The 21,282-nt window shown below is 56.1% G+C and overlaps 8 protein-coding genes across 8 annotated transcripts; 2 read left to right on the top strand and 6 right to left on the bottom strand.

Annotated features, from left to right (window-relative positions):
• Positions 1 to 641: 641 nt before the first annotated feature.
• B0I36DRAFT_309348 (uncharacterized protein) lies at positions 642 to 1,079 on the top strand (the record flags this gene model as incomplete). Its single annotated transcript, XM_046152123.1, has 1 exon — positions 642 to 1,079. One exon carries the CDS (start codon positions 642 to 644, stop codon positions 1,077 to 1,079), a length of 438 nt encoding a protein of 145 aa, XP_046017847.1.
• A 2,444-nt stretch (positions 1,080 to 3,523) lies between these two features.
• Positions 3,524 to 4,369, top strand: B0I36DRAFT_234969 (general substrate transporter; the record flags this gene model as incomplete). The annotated part of the gene is made up of 2 exons (XM_046149363.1): positions 3,524 to 3,830; positions 3,936 to 4,369. Coding segments are annotated over 2 exons (741 nt in total), but the record flags the coding sequence as incomplete, so codon positions are not given.
• Positions 4,370 to 4,924: 555 nt separating this feature from the next.
• On the bottom strand, positions 4,925 to 5,197 carry B0I36DRAFT_232956 (Alpha/Beta hydrolase protein; the record flags this gene model as incomplete). The annotated part of the gene is made up of 1 exon (XM_046149193.1): positions 4,925 to 5,197. The coding sequence occupies one exon, from the start codon at positions 5,195 to 5,197 to the stop codon at positions 4,925 to 4,927; it is 273 nt and encodes a 90-aa protein (XP_046017849.1).
• On the bottom strand, positions 4,926 to 5,576 carry B0I36DRAFT_390496 (uncharacterized protein; the record flags this gene model as incomplete). Its single annotated transcript, XM_046161394.1, is given in 2 exon segments — positions 4,926 to 5,221; positions 5,236 to 5,576. A coding segment is annotated over 1 exon segment (339 nt), but the record flags the coding sequence as incomplete, so codon positions are not given.
• Positions 5,577 to 6,288: 712 nt separating this feature from the next.
• Positions 6,289 to 7,920, bottom strand: B0I36DRAFT_280107 (uncharacterized protein; the record flags this gene model as incomplete). Its single annotated transcript, XM_046151465.1, has 3 exons — positions 7,583 to 7,920; positions 7,366 to 7,503; positions 6,289 to 7,264 (listed from the first exon to the last, which is right to left on the bottom strand). The coding sequence occupies exons 1-3, from the start codon at positions 7,606 to 7,608 to the stop codon at positions 6,289 to 6,291; spliced, it is 1,140 nt and encodes a 379-aa protein (XP_046017851.1). The 5' UTR covers positions 7,609 to 7,920.
• Positions 7,921 to 8,695: 775 nt separating this feature from the next.
• Positions 8,696 to 9,498, bottom strand: B0I36DRAFT_2359 (L-psp endoribonuclease family protein). Its single transcript, XM_046149434.1, has 3 exons — positions 9,273 to 9,498; positions 9,029 to 9,184; positions 8,696 to 8,815 (listed from the first exon to the last, which is right to left on the bottom strand). The coding sequence occupies exons 1-3, from the start codon at positions 9,423 to 9,425 to the stop codon at positions 8,723 to 8,725; spliced, it is 402 nt and encodes a 133-aa protein (XP_046017852.1). The 5' UTR covers positions 9,426 to 9,498; the 3' UTR covers positions 8,696 to 8,722.
• Positions 9,499 to 12,234: 2,736 nt separating this feature from the next.
• B0I36DRAFT_357179 (uncharacterized protein) lies at positions 12,235 to 15,055 on the bottom strand (the record flags this gene model as incomplete). The annotated part of the gene is made up of 3 exons (XM_046157763.1): positions 12,235 to 12,909; positions 13,038 to 14,092; positions 14,158 to 15,055. 3 exons carry the CDS (start codon positions 15,053 to 15,055, stop codon positions 12,235 to 12,237), a joined length of 2,628 nt encoding a protein of 875 aa, XP_046017853.1.
• Positions 15,056 to 17,567: 2,512 nt separating this feature from the next.
• On the bottom strand, positions 17,568 to 19,331 carry B0I36DRAFT_280112 (uncharacterized protein; the record flags this gene model as incomplete). Its single annotated transcript, XM_046151466.1, has 4 exons — positions 18,971 to 19,331; positions 18,693 to 18,796; positions 18,214 to 18,620; positions 17,568 to 18,153 (listed from the first exon to the last, which is right to left on the bottom strand). Exons 1-4 carry the CDS (start codon positions 19,197 to 19,199, stop codon positions 17,568 to 17,570), a joined length of 1,326 nt encoding a protein of 441 aa, XP_046017854.1. The 5' UTR covers positions 19,200 to 19,331.
• Positions 19,332 to 21,282: the final 1,951 nt, after the last annotated feature.

The following is a 21,282-nucleotide window of genomic DNA, read 5'->3' on the forward strand; positions in this document are numbered from 1 at the left end:
TCGACAGTCGCAAACAAAACCTCTCAGCCACTTTTTTCCTGGCGGCTACCATCATACGTTCCACGGCCTTGTTTCTTCTGGCCGCCAGTCTGCCTGTTACCTAGGCAGGTCCTATAGCGGCCAGACAAGCATTTGAGGTCGACCCCAACACGACCAAGTACTACACGTAGTACCACAACGTCATTAAGGGAGACACCTACGAATTTATCCTCGCTTCATGGGAGATCTCCCTAGAGACTTTCATACGCTGGGTGGGCTGAACCTTGTGCTAGGAAAACTTTTGACTTGCAAGAAGCGATGGCTAACTCAAACACTCCAGAATCCATCCATCACGGCCGGCTGCGGTAACGTCCAAGTAAACCACTCTTACTATATCGAAGGTATAATATTGTTCACAACTCAATGCACTCCTAATGGAATTGGATCGAGGCTGATGTCCGGCTCTGCCACCATCTTCCACAGCGATCGGCGAGCCTACGCAGGCATCGACGACAACGACATCGAAGCCTCCCGCGGCCACCGCCACCGCGCCTCCGACAACCACCAAACCCTCCACAACGGCCGCCCCAACCCAGCCCCCGACGCCCGGCACGAGCACCGGTGCTAACGGGGTTGCGACGCCGCTCCCGGTGCGCGCTAGGATGACAACAAACTACAGGCGCTTCTACAAGGTCCAGCCCGGCGACACATGTAATACCATCATCGCCGCGGCAGGCATCTACGGACCCAATTTCTATATCTGGAATCCCGCCGCCAGGAGCGACTGCTCCGGGCTCTGGGCGAATACATTTTGTTATATAGGTAACACCGTCGGCCCGTCCATCACCCTGAGGCCTCCGACCCCGACCACGACGACCAAGCCGCCCGCGGGCAACGGCGTCGCCACGCCCACGCCCTTCCAAGTCGGCATGGTCTCGAATTGCAAGAGCTTCTATCTCGTACGCAGCGGCGATACATGCTCCAGTATCGCCTCGGCCAGGGGCATCTCCGTCAACAACTTCATCCGCTGGAACCCGGCCGTCGGTGCGGGCTGCACGGGCATGTGGGCGAATACCTGGGCTTGCGTGGGGCTGATTTGAAGTAGCAGACCACTGTTGTCTCTGGATGGCAAGTATCTGAGCAAGTCCCCCTTTGCGTCATGGGGGCCCGAGAGGCATCGCCCTGCGCAGGGCTCGTTTGCAAAAGGATTCTGGTGACGTGCCCCGGCGCACTGCTGTAGCTAGTTTTCATTCGTATTCGACCTTGGCCTGAACATTATAAAGTCTCGCGTTCACTTGTCTTGAGGAATGTGTAATTAGAAGTGCTGCCACGCCCTCGTTCGTAACACCCTGTGGACCCCAGTACGGCAACTCCCTCGAAAAGAACAATTAGAGTGTAGCGCTTGCTACTACAAAGTGGTTAATCATTAATGTCTGGTTGTTACCTTTGTCTCTCCAGAAACACCATGCATCATTGTGACAGTGGGATTGCAGGCTGTAGCCAATTCTTCGCCAAACACTCTCGTTCTCTCACAAGGGCGTTCCTGGGGTAAAATTGCACAGCTGGCAGGGTGCTACAATCATAATAAGGGCAAAGAACAAGATAAAGAATGAATTGCGCCCCTCCAGGCCGCGACTATCTGAAACCATCAAGGAGGCAACGGGGATGTCCGCGGACTGGAACCCAACATGATCCTGAGCCGCTGAGGAAAGCTCGTGTCACTCAGAAGCAGAGAGGGACAGCGTCAAAACTTTTTTTTTGAAAAGAAAGCTGCAATGCCGTTGTAGATGGAGCAAGAAGTGTTATGGGACCATCTACCAAGTGGATAGGCTGAAATTCAGCTCGAGTATAAGTATTACAGCAATTCCACATGTCGCTGTTCAGACAGACGAAGGGACGGCAGTTCGGAATTCTCCTGGTGCTATCCTGCTGGTCGAGAGCCGAGTTCTCGTGGTCTGGCCACTCCGTATCTTGTCCTCAGGCACTGCACCCGACCGCCCGAGCATTAACCGCGAACAGTCTAATCACTGGTGCTGCTTCTTAATTGAGACCGACAAAGAAACCTGGTCAGTTGGTATTGGGGTCTGCGATGCTTTTGAACACGACAGCAGTCCCTCCCAGTATGCACTTGATCTCATTGGACTCGGTGTCGATTCTGGAATGCCGGGCTGCAAGAATCCTTGCCCGCCACGAACCCAGCTACCTCCCCGATGGGGCTGTGATAGTTCACACCGAGGGGATCCTCAGCCGAGTCCGTCACTAATTAAATACTTCTCGGGCGCACCGTTGGCCTTGAAACCCAAGAGGAGAGGCTAGGGAGCCCAAACCACGGTATTCATCCAACCCAGAAAGAGTAAGCCGTTCTCCGCGCGGATCTGCATGGATATAGACCTAGTAGGAACGGCTGTAACAGTCGTGGTCATGAATGGACTAACACGAACAGTCGTGGGTAGCACGTTGGCACCGGCAGCGACTAGACCCATACAGCTACATGCCAATGTGATACGGCTTGCTAGAGCCTGCCTGCTCAGGCACGCCGGAGTCGGCGCCGCAGCAATAACAGCGCGACGGCCAACCGGGTCTCCTACAAGGGAGGGTTGCGCCTCTCGGCGTGCTACTTGAACGCCCATGGCAGCAGCAGCGGCGCCGGGGCTCAGGTAGTTCTAGCAGTACTTTAATGCGGCGCGGGCTAACTTAGAGAAGGACTAGTACATCGTGTACGGTAGTAGCCCCAGATGTAACTAGGCAGGGCGAGCAGCCTATGGTGGTGGGCGAAGGGGTCGGGAATGTTGTATAGAGGTAACAGTGCCCTTGCCAGGCGCCCTTTACAAAGGGTGAGATTGGCCCCAGACCCCCAACATTTGAGGTCGCTCCCGCGGGCGGTGTTACAGGTCTGGGCGAACTGATCTTGCGAGTCGAGGATGCCCTTATAGGCCTTGCGGGCGTAGTATCCTGCAGGCGCGCAAGAGCAGCCGAACCTAACGTACTCAGACCATTGGAGGACGCCACAAGTCCAGAAATCTCCGGGGCTCCATTCGCTCCACCTGCAAAGCATCTGGGACTTAGGCCCCGAAGGGTAAAAGGCCAGGTACAGACCCGCCTTCTTCGGGACTTTTTTGAAACTTTGCGAGATGGAGAGAGAGAGAGAGAGGGATTTTGGTAACCTAAAAACTTGACTGACTTAGCTGACACTCTCTTTTTCTCCGCCCAGGTTGGACCCCTGTCATAGCGCCTGCAGCTCGCGGCCTCGGGGTTGCCCATAATCCCCCTCTTGCCCTTAATCATATAGGTGCCACAATCACCTGCTTGGCTGGTCAAGCACAACGGAGGACGGTACGACCGCGCCTTTGAGGCGCTGCGGCGGCTGAGACGGACGGACCTCGAGGCTACGAGGGAGCTGTTTCTCATCTACCAGGCAGAGAAGCAGCAACACATTACCAACAAACCGCTCAACCCAGAGGCAGAAACAACAATATCAACACAATCACAATCACCAGCACCGTCAGCATCGGAAGGACTACAAACCCCGCCATCCTCCTCCGCCTTAACCAAGCTCGTCCAGCTCGTCACAGTCCCGCGCATCCGCCACGCGACGCTGGCCGCGCACACCGTCATAATCGGCCAGCAGCTCTACGGGATCAACATCATCAGCTTCTACAGCACGTCCATCTTCACCGCCGCGTCCTTCACCCCGCTCGCGGCCCTGCTCGCGTCGTCCAGCTTCAGCCTACTCAACTTCCTGTTCGCCGTCCCGGCCATCTGGACCATGGACTCGTTCGGGCGGCGCAGCTTGTTACTATGGACGCTGCCCGTTATGGGTCTATGTATACTGCTCGCGGGGGTGTCGTTTAGTCTCCCGCCTACTCATAACATAGGTGGTGTTCGTTATGGTAGTAGTAGTAGTAATGGTAGGGATGATGACGTTGTACTAGCGGGAATAATAACGACGACGACAGCGACGACAACGACAGCGACGACCGTGTCCGCACGGTTCGTGCTGTTAGCGAGCATAGTATACTTGTTCTGCATCGCGTACTCGCCGGGTATGGGCCCCGTACCGGCGGCATACTCGGCCGAGGTCTTCCCACTCTCGCATCGGGAGCTTAGGATAAGCAGTACCGTATCGGCGACAAACGTACGGGCGGCCGCGCTGTCGGCGAGTTTCCCCTGGCTGGTGGGCGTGGCGGGTAAGGGTCCGGTGTTTGGCCTATATGCGGTACTGAACGTCGTGGCGTGCGTGCTCGTATGGGTGTTTATTCGCGAGACCAGGAGGAAGACGCTCGAGGAGCTAGACGGGGTGTTTAAGGCGGGCATGGGCGAGTCTATAAAGTTCGAGGCCCGGAAGCTTGTGAATGCGGTCAAGATGTCGCTGGGAATAGGTAGGAGCTAGCCCTAGAGATGGAAGAAGTCTCTTAAATGACAAACGCGTCTATGAGTAACCTCACCATATGGTCCATACAAGGGAAGCATATCGGCCGAAGAGGTTGTTTTGTCGTTTCCCAGACGGGCTACTGTGGAACCTAAACACCCCATCACCATTAATCCATACATGCCGCATCTCTACAACTCAAGATCGATATCACCTTATGGCTAGCGCCTCAGGCTGCCAACACGGCAGAGCGGCACCGATCTGCGCCAAGGTCCCCTCCCCCCACCCTCCCTTCTCAATAGAGGCCCCTCATTGGCTGCTGCCCCTCATAACGTGCCGGGCCCCGCAGCTGCCCCACACAAGCTCGACAGACCCCTGATCGGAGCTGCCGGACTCGATAATGACGCGGTAGAACAGGGGCTTTGTGCCGGGCTCGTAGTTAAGGAGGTGGTGGCCGATCTGTTATATATAGACAGTGGCTTATGGTCAGCTATTATTCCTCAGAGTAGTTGTATTCCCCAAAGGAAGCATCTACCAGCACAAAGCAAGGTATTTCATATATACAATAGGTAAAACTCACCGAGTATGCACCCGCCGACAAGCCAAACAAGGTGACCGAGTCCTTTCGAAGTGGTGAATGTTCTCCTGCACCCACTCCATGAGGCAGATCTGGTCCTTAAGCCCCAGGTTCAGCGCGCCCTCTTTCGCACTCAGCGCCGACGGCAGGAACCCAAGCGCTCCGATTCGGTACCCAAACGACACGCAGATGAACGGCTCAGCCGCCCAGCCCACCATCGCCCCCGAGTTATGCATCGCCGCGTTGCCCCGGTTGAACGCGCCCCCGTGCATATAGATGGCCACAGGTAGCAGTTTCTTATTGTTGTTACCATCAGCAGGTTGATTTTGTTATTCCTACCGGAAGATATTGGCGGTCAGGCAGTCCTCGCTCTCTGGCAGCAAAGGCCCCGTAATAATGAACTGCTTCGCGTTCGCCCGGGGCCCCCATTGCGAAGCGTCGATAATAGTGTCTGGGCTGGCGGGCGGGACCTTGACTGGTGGGCGGAAGCGCCGATCCCCCGTGGGCGGCAGGGCGTACGGGATGCCCTTGAACGTCTCGATCGCGCCGGGGAACTCGCCGGTCTCGCGGGCGCCGACGACGGTGCCCTATAGCAGGGTCACGCGCGGGCGTTCGTAAGTTTGTGTCATGGTTTGGTGGTGTTTCTGTTCTATGGTTATTATCGAGGAATAATAGAGAGCGTGTTTGTATGGATCGTGCGCCGACTCCTGGGTGAACTCGCAAGAAAGCTCACGCAGAAAGATATGATCATGGACAAGGGCAGGCCTGAGTCTGAGTCTGGGTTCCAGAGTTGCAAAGGGTCACGATATCTCGGCCGACCTCCGGAAACCCCCCCCCCCCCCCCCGACACTGCTGCAATTAGTTCTCCTAGAAGCCCGTTGTGGTTACGTTATCTGTACAGTCGTCGCTATTCTGCCCCTCGCAGTATGACCCCACGATATCGGCCATTCCGCAATGGCCGATGGGGTTCTTAGCGGGCGCCGCCCGACGGATAAGCCGAGTGGGTTGGGAGAGATAGCGCATCCCTGCCGCCTTAACCTCTGTTAGCGGCCACTGAACTGCTGGGAAGGTCTGATGCAGGCCCGGGGACCAGTTTGGAAGCCGAATGTCTGATTGAAAGTTGAATATGCCCATTCTGACGTTGTGCTTGCAGCTTCTCGAGAGTGACAGTCAAAGGACAGGATGGTTTTGCAGGGCAGTTTCTGAAATAGACAAGTCACAGCGATTCCAGGAGCGTCGAATGCCCCCCCTAAAGAGGAAGTCGAGGACGAGACATACGTCTTGTCTCATTAGTGCTCGTCGTGAAGTCGAGGTGTGTATTTTGTAAAATCAAAAGGACGGCCATCATATAACACACCACACTCTACAACTTGGCCTTGTCCCTCGACACCTCCTTGACCAAAGCCACGACCTTCTCCGCGCAGCCGTACGAGCCCTGGTATCCCCACCCGGAGTGGCCATAGTTGTGCACGACCCAGCTGCCATCCGGCATCTTCTCCTTTTCGATGCGGACGCCGCCCTCGCGGTAAGGTCGGAAGCCGACCGCGTGCCGGATAATTTCGAGACCTGTGATGTCCTTCTTGCCCGTGCCGTTGAGTAGCTCCGGCACCGTGTCGATGGACCGCTGCATGATGCGCAGGGCGGTGGCCGCATCCGGCTGGCTGTCCCAGTTGCCGCGCTGGTACGTGCCGCCCAGGACGGTCCCGCCGCCGACAGCCCGGGTCATGCCGTACGTAAGCTCCTCGTCGTCGTCGTCGGTGCCCGAGGTGCCAAACATGACGGGGGCCACGTTGCGCACGACCACGACCTGTCCGCGCATCGGCACCATCGCCTGGTCCATCACCCCGCCCAGCTTCAACGCCCCGAGGCCCGTCATGTTGAGCACGATATCCGCCGGCCCTTCCTCCCCTTTCTCCTTGGCCTCGGCAAACGCCTTCTCGCTCGAGCTCCACCACCGCCTCGCGTCCGCCAAGCTCTTGACACTGCCCCTCTTGAACACCACCCCGTTCGCCCGGCACTTCCCGACCAGCCACGACAGGTAAACGGGCGTGTTGATGCACACGCTGTCAAACTCGCACCCGCCCGCGATCCCCGCGGCTGTCATCTCGGGCGTCACCTCGAGCTCCACGAAATTGTTCACCACTTCCTGGTACCACGGATTCTCGAGAAACATGCCGTTGAACCCGTTGCTGCCCTGCCGCAGGGTGGGCATGTCGGCTTCTCGTCGGTACAGGCGCGCGCGCTGGTGGTGGATCCCGGCCTCGGGGACGTGGCTGGCCAGCCGCTGGAGCTCGGGGAGTGTGCGGGCTTCGTATTGGGAGTTTTCTCGGTCGGACATCCTGTTTTTGCCAGGAGGGGGGCGGGTGTTAGCCAGTGGTGTGGAGAGCTTGGACCCAGAAGAGGTTGGGTAGAAGGGAGTCCCAACGCATTATAAACTTACGGAAGGTAGTTTGCTCCCGCAATCGGCGAGGCGTACATCGCGTCGAGGTCTCCGGGCATGTGCTTGGCCACCACGGTGATGGAGTAGTCCTTGTCGCGCGAGAGCAGCATGGCGCTGGTCAGACCCGACACGCCGGCGCTGGCAAAAATACAAAGGTCAGTTGTAGCTCGATTTCCCGTTGTGGCCATTGCTATGTTTGTTCGCGGGAGCGACGTACCCAATGATGACAATTTTCTTGGCCATGGTGGATATTGTTGTACTGTCGTAATAGGCCGCGAGCACTTCGATACTGTCTGCCTTTGATCCTCCGTAGCAACTCGGTGTGCTTGTCGATTGGGCTATCGTTGCTTTACTGCACTGCCGTCCTAACGAGCCGAGAAGGGAGAAGTAGATATATAACCCAACGACCAAGGTTGTATTTTCCTCCACGAGGGATGAAGAATATTATTCTCAGGGCGGACGGGGTCGAACGAGCCACTCTCGTATGACAAACTGACTGTGCTAGAGGGCCCGTGGTCGTGGTCGTTGCCTCAGCTGATTACGAACGTCAGGGCCGGAACTCATGCTTTGGCAAGGAAAGCAGCCGGCGGAAGCGCATTATGCTTGGAAATGAAGGGTGGCCTGCAGCGGGGCACGGCCAACAGAAGGGAAGCGGAGTGAGTGTGTGAGTGGAGCCAGAGAGCGGAAGCCGCCTGATAACAGCTGCTTGATGGGGTTTAGACTTTTGGTCACGAGCTCGGTAGCAGGCCGATGCATTTTCGACTTCGGCTGCCGACAAGCTCAGCTCAGCTCCGAACCCTGGGGACAAGGAATTGCTGTCTGGTCTGTCTGGAGCTAATGGGCCTCGCTTCAGCTGGCGTGCTTGCATGCTTGCTGCAGCATGCCGGGGTCGGTCGTATGCCTGATGTCGGTGTGGGCTTCCCGACTAGTCGTCAGCAGCCCGTATCCGTCGGGGCGGGGACGGAGCGTCGGGTCAGGGGTGGTTGCTGTTGGAGCGCTGCTGTCCTCGCTCACCAGACAGAAGGCCGCGCACAGGTCGTTGTAGTTTTGCGCGTGGCTTTCAAAGAGTCCTTTTACGGGAGTACCATGGCTGGGTTTGGCCACTCTCGAATTTGGTCAGTTGCTAGATATCACACATCACGATCTGTCCAGGAGCAGAGTCAAAGTAATGGCGGCTTGAGGCAGAGCAGCCACCTGCCGCTGGGTTCTGGAGAACGAAACAAATAGCCGGACGTCACAACGTTGATACATTTGATCGAACCACAGATAAATTGGGTCAGATCTGGTCACCGCATGTAACGATTTTTGACTTAATCAATAATTTTTTTTCATTATTCTTCAACCCAGACCGCCACGCTCACAGCTTGTGGCTCGGGTTCAGTGCCGCCGAGCACTCAATCTCTACCTTGGCGCCCTTTGGAAGCTGGTATACAGCAACACATGTACGCACCTGGATCGCGGGTGACATTGTCAGTAATGGTCTATCTCAGAAAGCTGGGTGACTCATTGGACGTTCCCTGTTGGGGTATGGGAGATTGAGAGATGTACTGCTGCAGACGGTCGGACGTAGAGAGGAAGTCGTTTTAGGGTGCAAACCGTCCAGACGTTCAGAGGTGGAGAGGGCTGCACGACGACGGAAGGGAGGAGTTTCTGCAGGACTCACCGGCTTGGGCTCGACGTGCGCAAGCACCTCATTGTACACCTCGTGCATGGCCGCAAAGTCGTCCATGGTGGTGAGGAAGACGTTGACCTTGACCAGGTTGGTCAGGCTGGAGCCCGAGGCTTCGAGGACCGCCGAGAGGTGCTGCAATGCGCGGCGCTGAGACACAAAGAGGACATGTCAGTTTGGAAATTCCTTCGCGAAACCTGGACAGGAAAAGAAAGCCCGAAGGGGAGGAGGAACTTACAGCCTCTTCCTTGACGCCACCGGATACAAGGGTTCCGTCGAGGTCGCTGCCAATGTTGCCCGAGCAGTACACCATGCCGTTGTACTTGACAGCCTGCGACAGGCCAGGCGGCGGTGTCGGGGCGTTGGTGGTCTTGACGGCTTCTCTGGACATGGTGGCTAGGTGTATGCGTGGACGTGCGTGTGGAACGAGCGGAACAAAATCATCAAAAGATGCAATGCATGCGATGGACTGGCTCGTGGTCAAGTACTCCAGGAGCTGATACTGATCCTGCATGCCGCCGGCAACGGGGTCCAAGAATGACAACCCATGGCGGGGCCAGCAGGGTTGGCCAATGACCTCACCGCCCATGTGCCACTCGAGAACAGCAAGCCCAGGCGGCGACTTCGGCACGAGTCAGTGCTGGCGGTTCGTGGCTAGAGAGCGGATAAGGGTCGACGATTGAAATATTCCCAACGGAACAGGGGCCTTGATAAGGCGCGCGTGTGGGTCGGGAAGACGTGCTTGTTGCACGTCGCAAATGCCAACAAGCTGGCGCTAGCAGTCCAGCCGATAATGATAGGGCGGTATCTCCGTGCCTATCTTTGTGCCTATCTTTAGGCTGGCGCAGGATAACATCAAACGCTCAATATTCGAAACCACTTCAGATCAAGTGCTCGTCAGACACGTGTGATTACGCTTGAAGCACGCGATTTGATGTGCCGAGTCCGTTTCGCTCGAATGCAGTCCCTTGGCTAACAATTGAAGCCAGGGTCTGTCCTACAGTAGTCCTTTTTCGAGCTAAACATGTAATGCAACGATGGTCTCAAGTAAATTGGAAGAGCTAACGTAATCCACAAGTGGGTGAATCACACAAGTGGATGAATCAGTTATCGGGTACTCGTACGACAATATATAAGTCAATTCAACCATAACGCCTCAAATCAATTCAAACTATTCGGAATCCTCTTCTTCAGAGGCAGATATAACTTTCTGACACGTACGAGCATTATGCCCGGGCTCGCCGCAGACGCCACATCGTCGCGCGCGCGTTTCGGGCCTCCTCGTACGACCACTCTTCTGACTCGTTTCCGCTATTAACTGCTGCGTCGCATCGATTTGAGCCTTCAAATCCTTTACCTGATCAATCGTGAGGGACCCTCCTTTCTACAGCTGCTTTCTTTTCGTACGACGACGGCGGCTGAGGCGGTCGTTTGCATCTCGAAGTTCAGCGAGCTCTTAGCGCATAAGGTCCTGCTCGTGTACCATCATCATAACTCCTTTTCTCAGCTGCCGTACGCTCTCAACAATGGACGACGGTAAGCTATTCTAGTGTCGTACGATGCGATTTTCAATATACTTCGTCTACGATTCGGTCTTAATTAGGTTGTTCGGCGTCTTTAAAACCCATGGGGGTGGTAGTCCAGCAGAGGAACCTAGCGGTGTCGGCGTATGAAACTTCACATCTAGCTGTAAAATCACATAATTCAGGTCGTACGGTACTAGGCCTGTCGCTCTAAAGCCTGCCTGGATGTTTGATTTAGTCATTGCAGCGTTGTACACCTTATAAAAGGCTGGGAGGAAGTCCTCCTTTGAAACGTGGGTTACGTACGCCCGCATTAGACCTTCGATTTCTTTACCGTACGCCCGTTTCAGAGGTCTAAAGCACCTAACATCGAGAGGCTGGAGCTTATGCGACGAGTGAGCAGGCATACAGAGCGTCACAATGTTCTATTCCTTACAGTAGAGCTCGAAATCGACCGAATAGTAGCTCTCGTAGCCGTCGAGGATAAGGAGGCGGTAGGTACCCTTCGTACGACTCTTCGTATGGAAATCGAAGTGTTTTACCCACTCTAGGCCTCTCTCGTTCGTCGTCCAACCGTTCTCTGAAAGCGCGATTACCTAGTCGGGCGGTAGGGGGCTATTTGCGGTCCAGGAGTCGAGGTGGACCTTCCCGGCGAAGATGATATACGGCGGGATTAAATAGCCGTACGACGCGATACCCTAGATTACTGTAACCCATTCCTGATTCCCTTGTTGTACAGCTCTTGGCTTCCCACGTCGATCGGAGGTTGTAACGACAGTTTCGGCGGAGATTTTACCTATCGCGAAGCCCGTTTCGTCGAAGTTATAGATGTCGTCATCGTGGATCCCGTATTTCGCGATTATGTTTTGTACGAGCTTAAACCACGCGCGATACGCGTCTGGATCTTCGCAGAGGACTCTCTGGTAGTCGATTCTTCGATTAAAACGCGTACGGAGCTCTGGTCGTCGTCGTACGAAGTTTGAGGCCCAGTTCGTTCCGACGCGTGGCGCGTCGCGCACGCGGAGGAGTCGATCCGCCATTTCTCGAACACCACCTAACCGCGGTGGAAACGATCGCGAATCTAGGTCGATTATATATCGTACGATACTGTCCTCTTCGTACGAGGTCAATTTCTGGCAAGGTGGTCGGATATCTTGTTGCGCAGGTCGGCCGTGTTGTCGTCGTTGGAGGGTTGAGAAGGATACATTATAGATCTGTGCAGCCTTTCGTACGCTCAATTCTGGGTTCGATTGAAGCGCATTTAGCGCGAGAACTAAATCGCTTTCATTTGATTGTCGTACTATAATTATCGGTGGAGAAAAGGGGGAAAGAAGACAGCCTGTACGAAAGTGGCGGGGGACTGATTCATCCACTTGTGTGATTCACCCACTTGTGGATTACGTTATACTTCTCTACAACAAACAAATTATTTTCAAAGTAATGCCGTTGGCGCTAAAGCTCTCTCCTCTATTTTCGTCTCGAGGCCTGTCGGGCAGAAAGACGATAGCGGAATACCTAGTATAGACGTAGAGATTGCTCGCCGCTCAAGGCATGCCTAGGAAGCAAAAATATAGAGGTAATTCTACAGCCAAAGGCGTTGTGACAATGTGCCACCGTCACACTCGACAGAGTGCTTTGTGTGCCGTTTTGGAGACATCCGTGACGGCCTTTTCGTGACTAAAACCCTCCAAAAGCGCCCCACGACGCGGTCTCTTCCTGCCCGCCTCCCATGCCGAAGAACATATCAGCCGGAATGGTCCCAGCATTGTTTCCCGGGAACACAAGACCGTCAATATGCCCTCCAAGCATCATCATTCCTGCACCAGTTCCATTGATCCCCGCTTGATGATGAACACCACCGCCGCCGTGTCTCTGATGCTGATGCTGCTGCGGATGTCCCATGACACCCGCCCCAAAGAGGGATTGATCAAACCCGCCGCCGCCACCGAATCCACCATGGGCTCCAACACTACCGACACCCACTTCCGAGCCGCTACTCCCATCGGCTCCGGCGGCAGCGCTCAGCAGGAGCGCCGAGAAGTCCACAGCCGACGCGTGATCCGGCTGATCCACAGACGGCGGCTGGACGAGCGTGGTCCATTCCTGGCGGCCTTTAACACCCGCTCCCGACCCTGTCCCTGCACCGCTGGTGCTGCCGCCGGGTTCCCCAGCCGAAGACCCGTGGTGGTGGTGTGGATGTACCGACAATGGTGTCCTCGCTGCGCCGGCGGCGTAGTCGAGAATGTCGGACACCTTGGAGATGTCGACGTGGATGTTGCCGCCCGTATCGAGCTGGGCCATGGACTCGAAGGACATGGAGATCGACTCGGTCAGGGCGTCTAGTTTCCTGGCCTTGTTTTGTTTCGGTGGGGTTTCACCCCCCTCTTGGTCAGCATCGAGAGGGATATCTTCACTAGTGTGTATACGCGGGTAAAAAGGGGACTATGCCAGGGGAAAGGAGGCGGGAATGGGAAACTTACAAGGACCTCCATTGAGGGCCACCGCTTGCCCAGCGCGCGCACGAAGCGCAGGCACTTCTCAAAGTTCCTCCGCTGCTCTCTGCCAGCTGCGTTGCTGGATCCGGCATCCCCGGTGTTACCACTACTACTATTCCCTCCGCCGCTGCTGCCGCCACGGTTCGCGGCCGGCGGCGCGGCAAAGCTCATCTGTAGCTCCACCGTGGCCACCACACCAGCACAGTACCCCATAGTCGGATCCGCGAGCTCGTAGCCTTTGCTCTCGATGAACGTGACAAAGTGCATGATCCACGAAGTGTGCACCGCCGTGTAGAACTGCGCCTGCTGGCGGAACAGCTCCGAGTCGTTGCCCTTTCCCTGGAGCTGCAAGGTTACGAGCAAAGGGTGGTTCGCGATGATGATGATGGTGTGGTACATGAAGCGGCTGAGCAGCCAAGGGGCCCAGTAGTCGCGCTGGGACTCGTTGAGCTGGGCCGTGGTCAGGTCGCCGAGGTGTAGGTGCCGGTAGCGGTGGAGGTGCGGGAGGGCGCGGTCGAAGCCCATGAAGGCGGACATGATGGCGTTGTATTGCGAGGTCGTCTCCCAGGGGGCGATGTGTGCCGCTGGTGGTGGGTGTTGGTTAGATTGGTGGTGGTGGGAATGGTGGTGGTGCGTGGAGGAGAAGGAAGAGGAAGACGCCGCGGCGAAGCGCTGCCGGACAAAGATCATGGCCTGAGACCAGACCTCGCCGAGATGGTACGTCCATGCCATGATCCCCCGCTGGCCGGCACCCTCGTGTCGACCGACGTACAGAGTCCTACATTCGGGCTTCAGGGCCGACATTGGCGGTATGCTTGGGGTCGTCGGATACGGAGAGGTGAGGGACTGTGAGCCCGGCAGGTCAAAGGCGGATGGAGCCATGCCCCAGAGCCGGCAGAGTAGGCGGATGCTCCAGTATGTCCGACGACGTTCTTCGATGACGGAGGCTGGAACCGCAGGCGTCTCGGCATGGAGGAAGAGGCCGTAGGTCAGGGCCATGGAGAGGGTGACAAAGGGCATGGACTGGTCGGGGTTACCGTCTTTTCAGGGACTGTCAGTTGATCTGCTCGAGGTTACCGTCAACTCTGGGCTAGCATCAACTCACCGTGAAAATGGACAAAGGCAAGGAGGCATAGTGTCTGGAGGGTGGACAACTCAATCGCTCTGGTGCCGATCTTGGTCATGACGAGCGCGTGTGCCTTCGAGGCAAGAGCCAGCGAATCTTGGGGGCCATACTCTTCAGCAGCATGCCCACTGGCGCTTGAAGTAGTTGCTGGGGTTGCGGGCGCATCTTTGAACCTTAGCGTGAGGGCCAATATCGCCAGTAGCAGCTCGTCCGACCGAAACCTCAATGATCGGACAAACGTCTCTCGGTGGAAAAGGTACAGCGGCTGGCCTTCACAGTACTTGAGATAATGGCTCCCCACGGCTTCCACTTGCTTCCACAGCAGCGGCGATTCATCTATGCGTGCCCGCTTGCGGCTACTGCCGTGGCCCCCACCCTCAGCACCAGCTTCTGCCGTCCGTCTGACTCCCCGAGGTGTTGGTTGCGCGGCCTGAGAATGCAGCACTTCGGCGGATAAGGAGTGGAGGGTGCCAGCGGCCGACACCGAGTGCAGCGTGTCCAATACATGGGAAATGGTTGACTCTAGTGAATGCAGGCGAGACTCGAGATGCTGCTGGCCGTGGGGACTTCGACTTCCGCCACCATGATTGCCCGTGGCTGGGGTTACTGGTGGTGGTAGTGACCCCTGGATGAGGCTCTCCCCGCGCCGGTTCCCGATCCCGGAACCAGCAACAGCTTCGTCCGGCACGTCATCGCCGTCGCTGTCAGCCTCGGCCGGGTACGAGCAGCGCTGGCGCAGGCGGGCGCAGGTGCTGCACGAGGGCCGGTCCCCCGAGCACTTGCTCTTCTTGCGGCGGCACGGGTCGCAGGCGTGGCGTGTGCGCTTGAGCACCGGCCGCAGCTCGCGCAGAGGCTCCTCATCCGCGTCGTCCCCCATCGACGGCTCTATCCGTGTGTCGTCCGGGGCGGGATCCGGGTGTGTGCCGTGCTTGCACAGGGCGTGAGGCGGAGGAATCGGCGCGTCGGACGGAAGCGGAGGCGGAGGCGGAAATGCAACGGCCGCTGACCCGCTTTTGGCCCGACGACTGGGCACAGACAGACAGTACTGTCACATAGCCAGTGGCCGAGAGGTTGAGTTGCCTTGATCTTTCTGGTTGAAGTTTCTTTTTTTCTTCTTTCTTCCTTCGCGCTTTTGCTTTGTTCCTTTTGACCGATAGAGCTAACATACCCAAATAACTGTTCATATTTGGTAAAGAATGACTCTCAACATCGCGTTGTCCGATGTAATGAAACACTCAAAACCAATAAAGGGGCCGTCCTCCCACCAGGAATGTGTGGTTCGAACAGGCAACTCGCTGCAATCTTGTTCTATCACGGCTACCTCTAACCGCCTTTTAGCATGGGAAATAGAATCAAGAAGCAATGCTCCAAGTTGTGACTCAGACTAATCGATAAGCGCAAAGTCCTTACCGGCAAAACAGCAATGGCGTCTCAAAGGAATCTCGTGCGCACGCGTTGCTTCTGTCGGCTTTCTCCCAAGCGAGAACCATCACATCTCAGCACCGACATGTTGCAAACAAGTCTTGACTTAACTACGTACTCTGAACCCCATGGACCAGGATTCAACTTGAACGACATGTCCACTTGCGGTACAATCGCCTGCCCAGATCCGGGTATGCACCATGTCTACAGGTTATAAATCAGACCATGTGCTGTCGGCGACTGCAGCGCAGGTGCGACTCAAACACCGAGCCAACCTCTTGCCTGGATGTCCACAAATCACTGCCTCATCAACTTGTCAGAGCTGATAGTCATTCATACAAAGACTGGCCAAATGCAGAACAGAACGCAATATACATGACTTTGAAAAGACTTAGCTTGCACATCGGCCGCTGAATCGCTCGTTCTGCACGTACTAGAATTGAATGGATTACTCCTGCGGCGAGCGGCGGGCTTAGTCTTTGCTGACACGAAGATGGTCGTATCGACGGTGGGGTTTCCAGGCCCAGCCCAGGGCTTGGAGGCACTGGGCTGGGCCTGGAGGCAATCCAGGAATCCTTGTAGAAAGGACAAGGACGGAACACAGTACATCTGCCTGTCCAAGCCCACCAGAGGCGGGTGACTGCATCCGCGGCAGCACAAGCCAAGCCAGCTTACACCGAGTGGCTCTTCCGATTCGCGCTATTCGTTCAGGCACGAGAACCTACGGGCGCTCACTGCTCACGCCACTCATCGCCTTCGGGCTTTCAGGTGTGACAGGATGCAGGGGTTTCTTGGCAGATGGTTCTGGTGAGTATTATAGGGCTTGTGGCTGGGGTGCTGATTGTCTTGCCGAGGCTCTGGCAGTCTCGGGTGCTCAGGTCATGGCACGGCTGGCACCGAAGAGCCTCATCCATGCATGGAGGGACACCGTGGGCAAGGGAGCACGCGAAGGGAAAGAAAACTCCGGGATAGATTCTTGTGCGCACTGAACCATTTGTCTCCAATGAAACCTGACAAGCCAGGCAATCACATGGAAGACCTCGGGCCCGTGGCCACGATCGCATTGGGCCAGTCCAGAACGAAAGAAGGAAATGCTAGTTCCTCCAACGCCCTGGCCCGGGGCAGTGAATAAAAATCGCAACAAGCGAGATTAGCGCGCCCCATGGTTCCTCGTGCGTGCCGGGTGTTCGGCTCTTACCGGCCGGTAGCCCTGGAGGGAAAAGTGCGGTTCACATCTGTTGCGACAGCACGGACCTGCCCACCCATCAAGGCATATCAGACGACATCAGGACATCAGTGTGACGTTCTGGTCCGAACGCACATAATCGCGCGCGACCTGAATCAGGTGCCATCAACGGCGCGATGTTGCATGACTGGTCCCGACCAGAATGCCCCTGGTTGGACCAGGGATGTGGCGAACAGATAGGCTATCGCCGTTGACGAGCTCTAAGGATGGATTAATTGTGCAGGCATAAGCACTCAATGGTCCCTTGTGAATGACTTGGATCTGTGCTGACCGCACATGCGGGGATGAGCCCTGGCGAGCACAGGGGTATCAGGAGCGACAACCCCGCCTCATGGCCGCTGGGGAAGGTGACATGTGGGAACAGGACTCACTGATTCTTGGATGCTACCTCACGATCTTCTTGCCGTGCCTGTCAGAGGATGAAACCTCCGAGACCAAGGTTAAGGTTACTTCAAGCCACACTATAACACACCACCGGCTTTGTAAGTGGCGTGCGGCACTGCATTATTGGGCTCTCCCAGTGGTGACAGTCGCTGATTTGGCCGGTTGGCCATCAAAAGTCACGAGCAATCTGTGTTATGGCGGGGGCAGCCGCGGGTAGTAGGCCCGAAATTTGTGACAAATGGCGCTCGAGCACAAACAGTTGATAACGAGGGTATCTTGCGTGTATTATTCTATCAAATCAAATTGTACTAATGCTTTCTCATCATATTCATTGCTGCTACAGGCGGCTGATACCGAGCTTTGTGCGCATGGCCTCGTCCCTATCATGTTCTTTCGCCACGAACTCCTCACTGGTGACAACAAACTCGGTTGTCCGCGTAATGATTCGGTCACGGTCACGCTCCGCCTGGCGCAACTCCTCCTGTGACTCAGACCGCGCATGGTGGCCCAGTTGGCCCAGCTGCTGGAGGCTGTGGCCGCTGCTGCCATCGTCAACGTCCTCGGCGTCCCGATTGTTGGATGCGCCGGCCTTGCTGCGGAAGTGGCTACTGCTGGTACCGCTGATGATCTTGTTGCCGCTCCTTGATGACGCGCCAAGCCTGGACGAGGGCCAGCGCGAATTGGAGACGAGGTCTGGACGCGAGGTGTTCCTGGTTGACCGAAGGTCGAAGAAGGATGCGATGCGAGCCATGGGCTTGCTCTCGATTATAATCTTGGGCACTGCGGGGAGGCAGAACACCAGGAAGGTGCAGAGGATTTCGGTAATGCACCATAGACCGTACTCGGATATGGTAAAGGTCATATCCTTGGAATAGATGAAGGTGGTGGTCTTGTACAGGCGCATGGCAGCGCAGAAGACGGAGCTGCGGATGCCTGGTTAGTAAGCAGCGCAATGATGGAGGTTGAGGAGGACAAAGACGTACACAAGACCAAAGGCAAAGATCATGGACAAGCCCACCCTCTTCTTCTTGTTGAGCTTCAGGTTCCAAATTACCCTCTGGGGTAGAATGAGAATGACAATATCCAGGCCAAGGTTGACCGCCGCGTTGTACACCCAGATGAGCTTGACTTGGATAGGATCGAGGCATTTTCCACCCACGATTGTTTTGTCCCATATTTTCTCCCGGGGAAAGCATTCGAGGTTGGCGACCAGGATGACGGCGATGTACCACAGGACGTTGATCGTGATGAGCGCGGAGCAGGTCCACCAGAAGTAATTTCTTTGCGTAGCACAAAAGATTCGTGCCCACTCAATGAGGATACAGGGTTTGATCAATAGGAATACAACCTCGTTGAGGACTGTGCAGATGTAGACGATCTGGTAGAAGGGCTCGTGTTAGTTGCGCTCTTGGTGCTAGTATCTTGCGCTCAAAATGTCCATCTTCATCCGCGATCGACTTACATAGTTCAGGTCAGGAAGTTCTTTGAGCTGGACATTCCATTGATGGACAAAAGCGCCGCATTTGATCATGAACGCATAAACGCCTCCGACGTAGGCAATGAAAGCTCCCTATACCCAGAAAGTTGATGTCAGTGGTCGTGGTCGTCTGGGCTGTCCGGAGGCAAGTTGAGTCACGAGTGGGGTGGATATGCATACAAGAGCTCCAAGAGCCATATCTGGATCCAGTTAGCGACTAATTCACGTCTGTTTCGGCTGGGAGCCCGCTTGTTGGTGCTTACAGTCTTCTATCCGGACCTTCTTGACGATACATATTCTGGAGTACGCCCGCAGGCCGGCCGAGCCCGTGGCGATGATGAGCACAAGCGCACAAGCGACGTAGAGGACTTCTAGTGCTGTAGACCGGTCTGTGTACTTTGGTGTGACACCTGGCGGTGGCTCCAGGGCAGGGCCATTCCACATTGCCTCGGCCTCGGCCGGACTCAAGTATGGAATCTGCTCGAGTGACATGGTCGTCTGTCGTGTAGGTACGTGGCCTGGAAACTGTAGGCTATCCCCCAAGTCGGCGACGGCCTGAATGTCCCTCTTCCTTCTGGTTGACTGCTGCGTTGCCCTGAGTGGCCGATCGATGAGTCGTCGTCGTCGTCGCCGTCGTCGTCGTCGTCGTCGTCGTTCTCGTCGTCCAAGACGGGTGGCCGAGCACTCGGGGCGGGGATCGAGACAGGATCCGGCAACGAACCACCCAAGTTCGAGCATCAGGCAGGGTGGCTCCGGGGCCATCTATATTCAGATATCCAGGGCCGCCACGCTGTCACAGGCTTGAAGAACCACGCGCCCGCAGCGTTCCACCCCTGGAGCAGGCATGCCTGGCGGGGCCTTCCCTTGCAGCTCTTGGGCATGCCCAAGAATCCACTCACTTGCCTCCTTCAACCTGCCAGTCCGCCAGGGTCTGCATGCCCTTCTGTACAAAGTACACTGGAGACAAACTCTAATGCAAGCGGGCACTTTCCATTAGCGCTCCTGGGAGGAAGCTAATAACGCCTCATTGGTACGCTTTAGCGTACGGAGCTGCAGCGGATCTGGGTCTAGGCTGCCTCATTAGTACAGTACCTCGTGGACGACGGTCTCAAAAAGGCTCGCTTGCCTCAGCGTGTGTGGGCAGTGAACGCCTCCGGATCTGAGGGCAAAATGCCCTCAATCTGATACGCGACCACTGCTTCTTCGTCTAGGCCGGGTACGTCTCCAAGATGCACTGCTCATGTCTCAGCACCCAAGCGCTGAAGCCAGTGTCCAAGGGCTGAACGCTAGCGAATCTTTTCTCGGGCCCCGCGAGGCAGCTTCTTGGGACAGAGAGACCAGTAAGATCAATATTTACCTTCGAGGACCATCCATGGCAACCAGTCTCCAATGAGGCGCACCATGCGACCCAACAGTGTTCACCACGTCTTCAACGCTCGACGGACGACCACGCATGGCGCGCCTTTGGTGTCAGTTGCACCATCTTCCTCACATTCTGATCTCGTGACTGGGAAGTGGCTCACACCAGCCTACGACTGGAGCCAAGTTCCCTAGTCACGCCAAGACTGGCAGACGATGATCTGGCATCGGTCGCAGTGATCCTTTTCTTCGATCAGAGACACACGGAGACGGCTCTAATGCCATAATTACCAACAGTCCTACGCCAGCTCAGCATCAGCATAATTCAATGCATGGGTTGATGTTGCTCTCCACCGGGAAGTTGTCTGGCTCTCCCTTCTTCCGTACTGGTTCCTTTTCCAGGTCGTCGCCTCTTCGAGCCGCGAGCCCTCCGCGGTATCCCTGGGATGATATAGATTTCGATTAGGTCGAGATCATCCGCTCCACATTGGATGGCAAGATCAGCAGGTCTCGTTGCACTTCTCCCCTGGATCAATTCGACTAGGAAATGTTTGACACCCAACCGTCAATGAACTTGACCATCGTTTATGTCATCTCGGGCTTGTCGGAATGAGCTTGTTGACCATGGACGGGCTGACGCAAGGAAGGCCTGCTTACAGACCTCATTTTCATACGTACGGCACCAGTTCCTCAACAATGACACCGGACAGATCATGGACCAGCTCTTCGGTCTTTTGGCCATCGAGCCAGAAGCAAGTCATGTCCCGCAAAGATTTCAATCGACAGCCTCTCGCTCGGGCCTCGTGCAGGCAGAGGTCACTGATGATGGCCACACCGATGGATGTAACGGTGCCGAGGTTATAGATGTCGCTACAACAGTCCTCTGTGCTATCGCTGGATCCAAGGACGACACTCTCAGCATGTCTTTGGTTACGCAATATCGCGTGTTGCTGCGCCAACCGACATTCCATGCCAGACGATGACGTGAGCCAAGTCTCGACACACAGAACCCATAAGACCAGTCCTGCTTATGCCGACCATGGCGGCGGCACAGGAGCAGAAGCGGGAGCCGCTCCTACAAGCGGCGATCGAGGACGTGAGCAGCGTCGAGGCCTCTCTGGACGGCTACTCTAACCACCCCTTGGTCCTGCAAGCGGTCCCCGTCGGCGACCATGTCAAGCTCATATTTACGTATCGCGCCAACGTGGCCTCGGAG

This window comes from Microdochium trichocladiopsis, assembly GCF_020744255.1.
Source record: "Microdochium trichocladiopsis strain MPI-CAGE-CH-0230 chromosome Unknown B0I36scaffold_1, whole genome shotgun sequence".
NCBI classification, from domain to species: Eukaryota; Fungi; Ascomycota; class Sordariomycetes; order Xylariales; family Microdochiaceae; genus Microdochium; species Microdochium trichocladiopsis.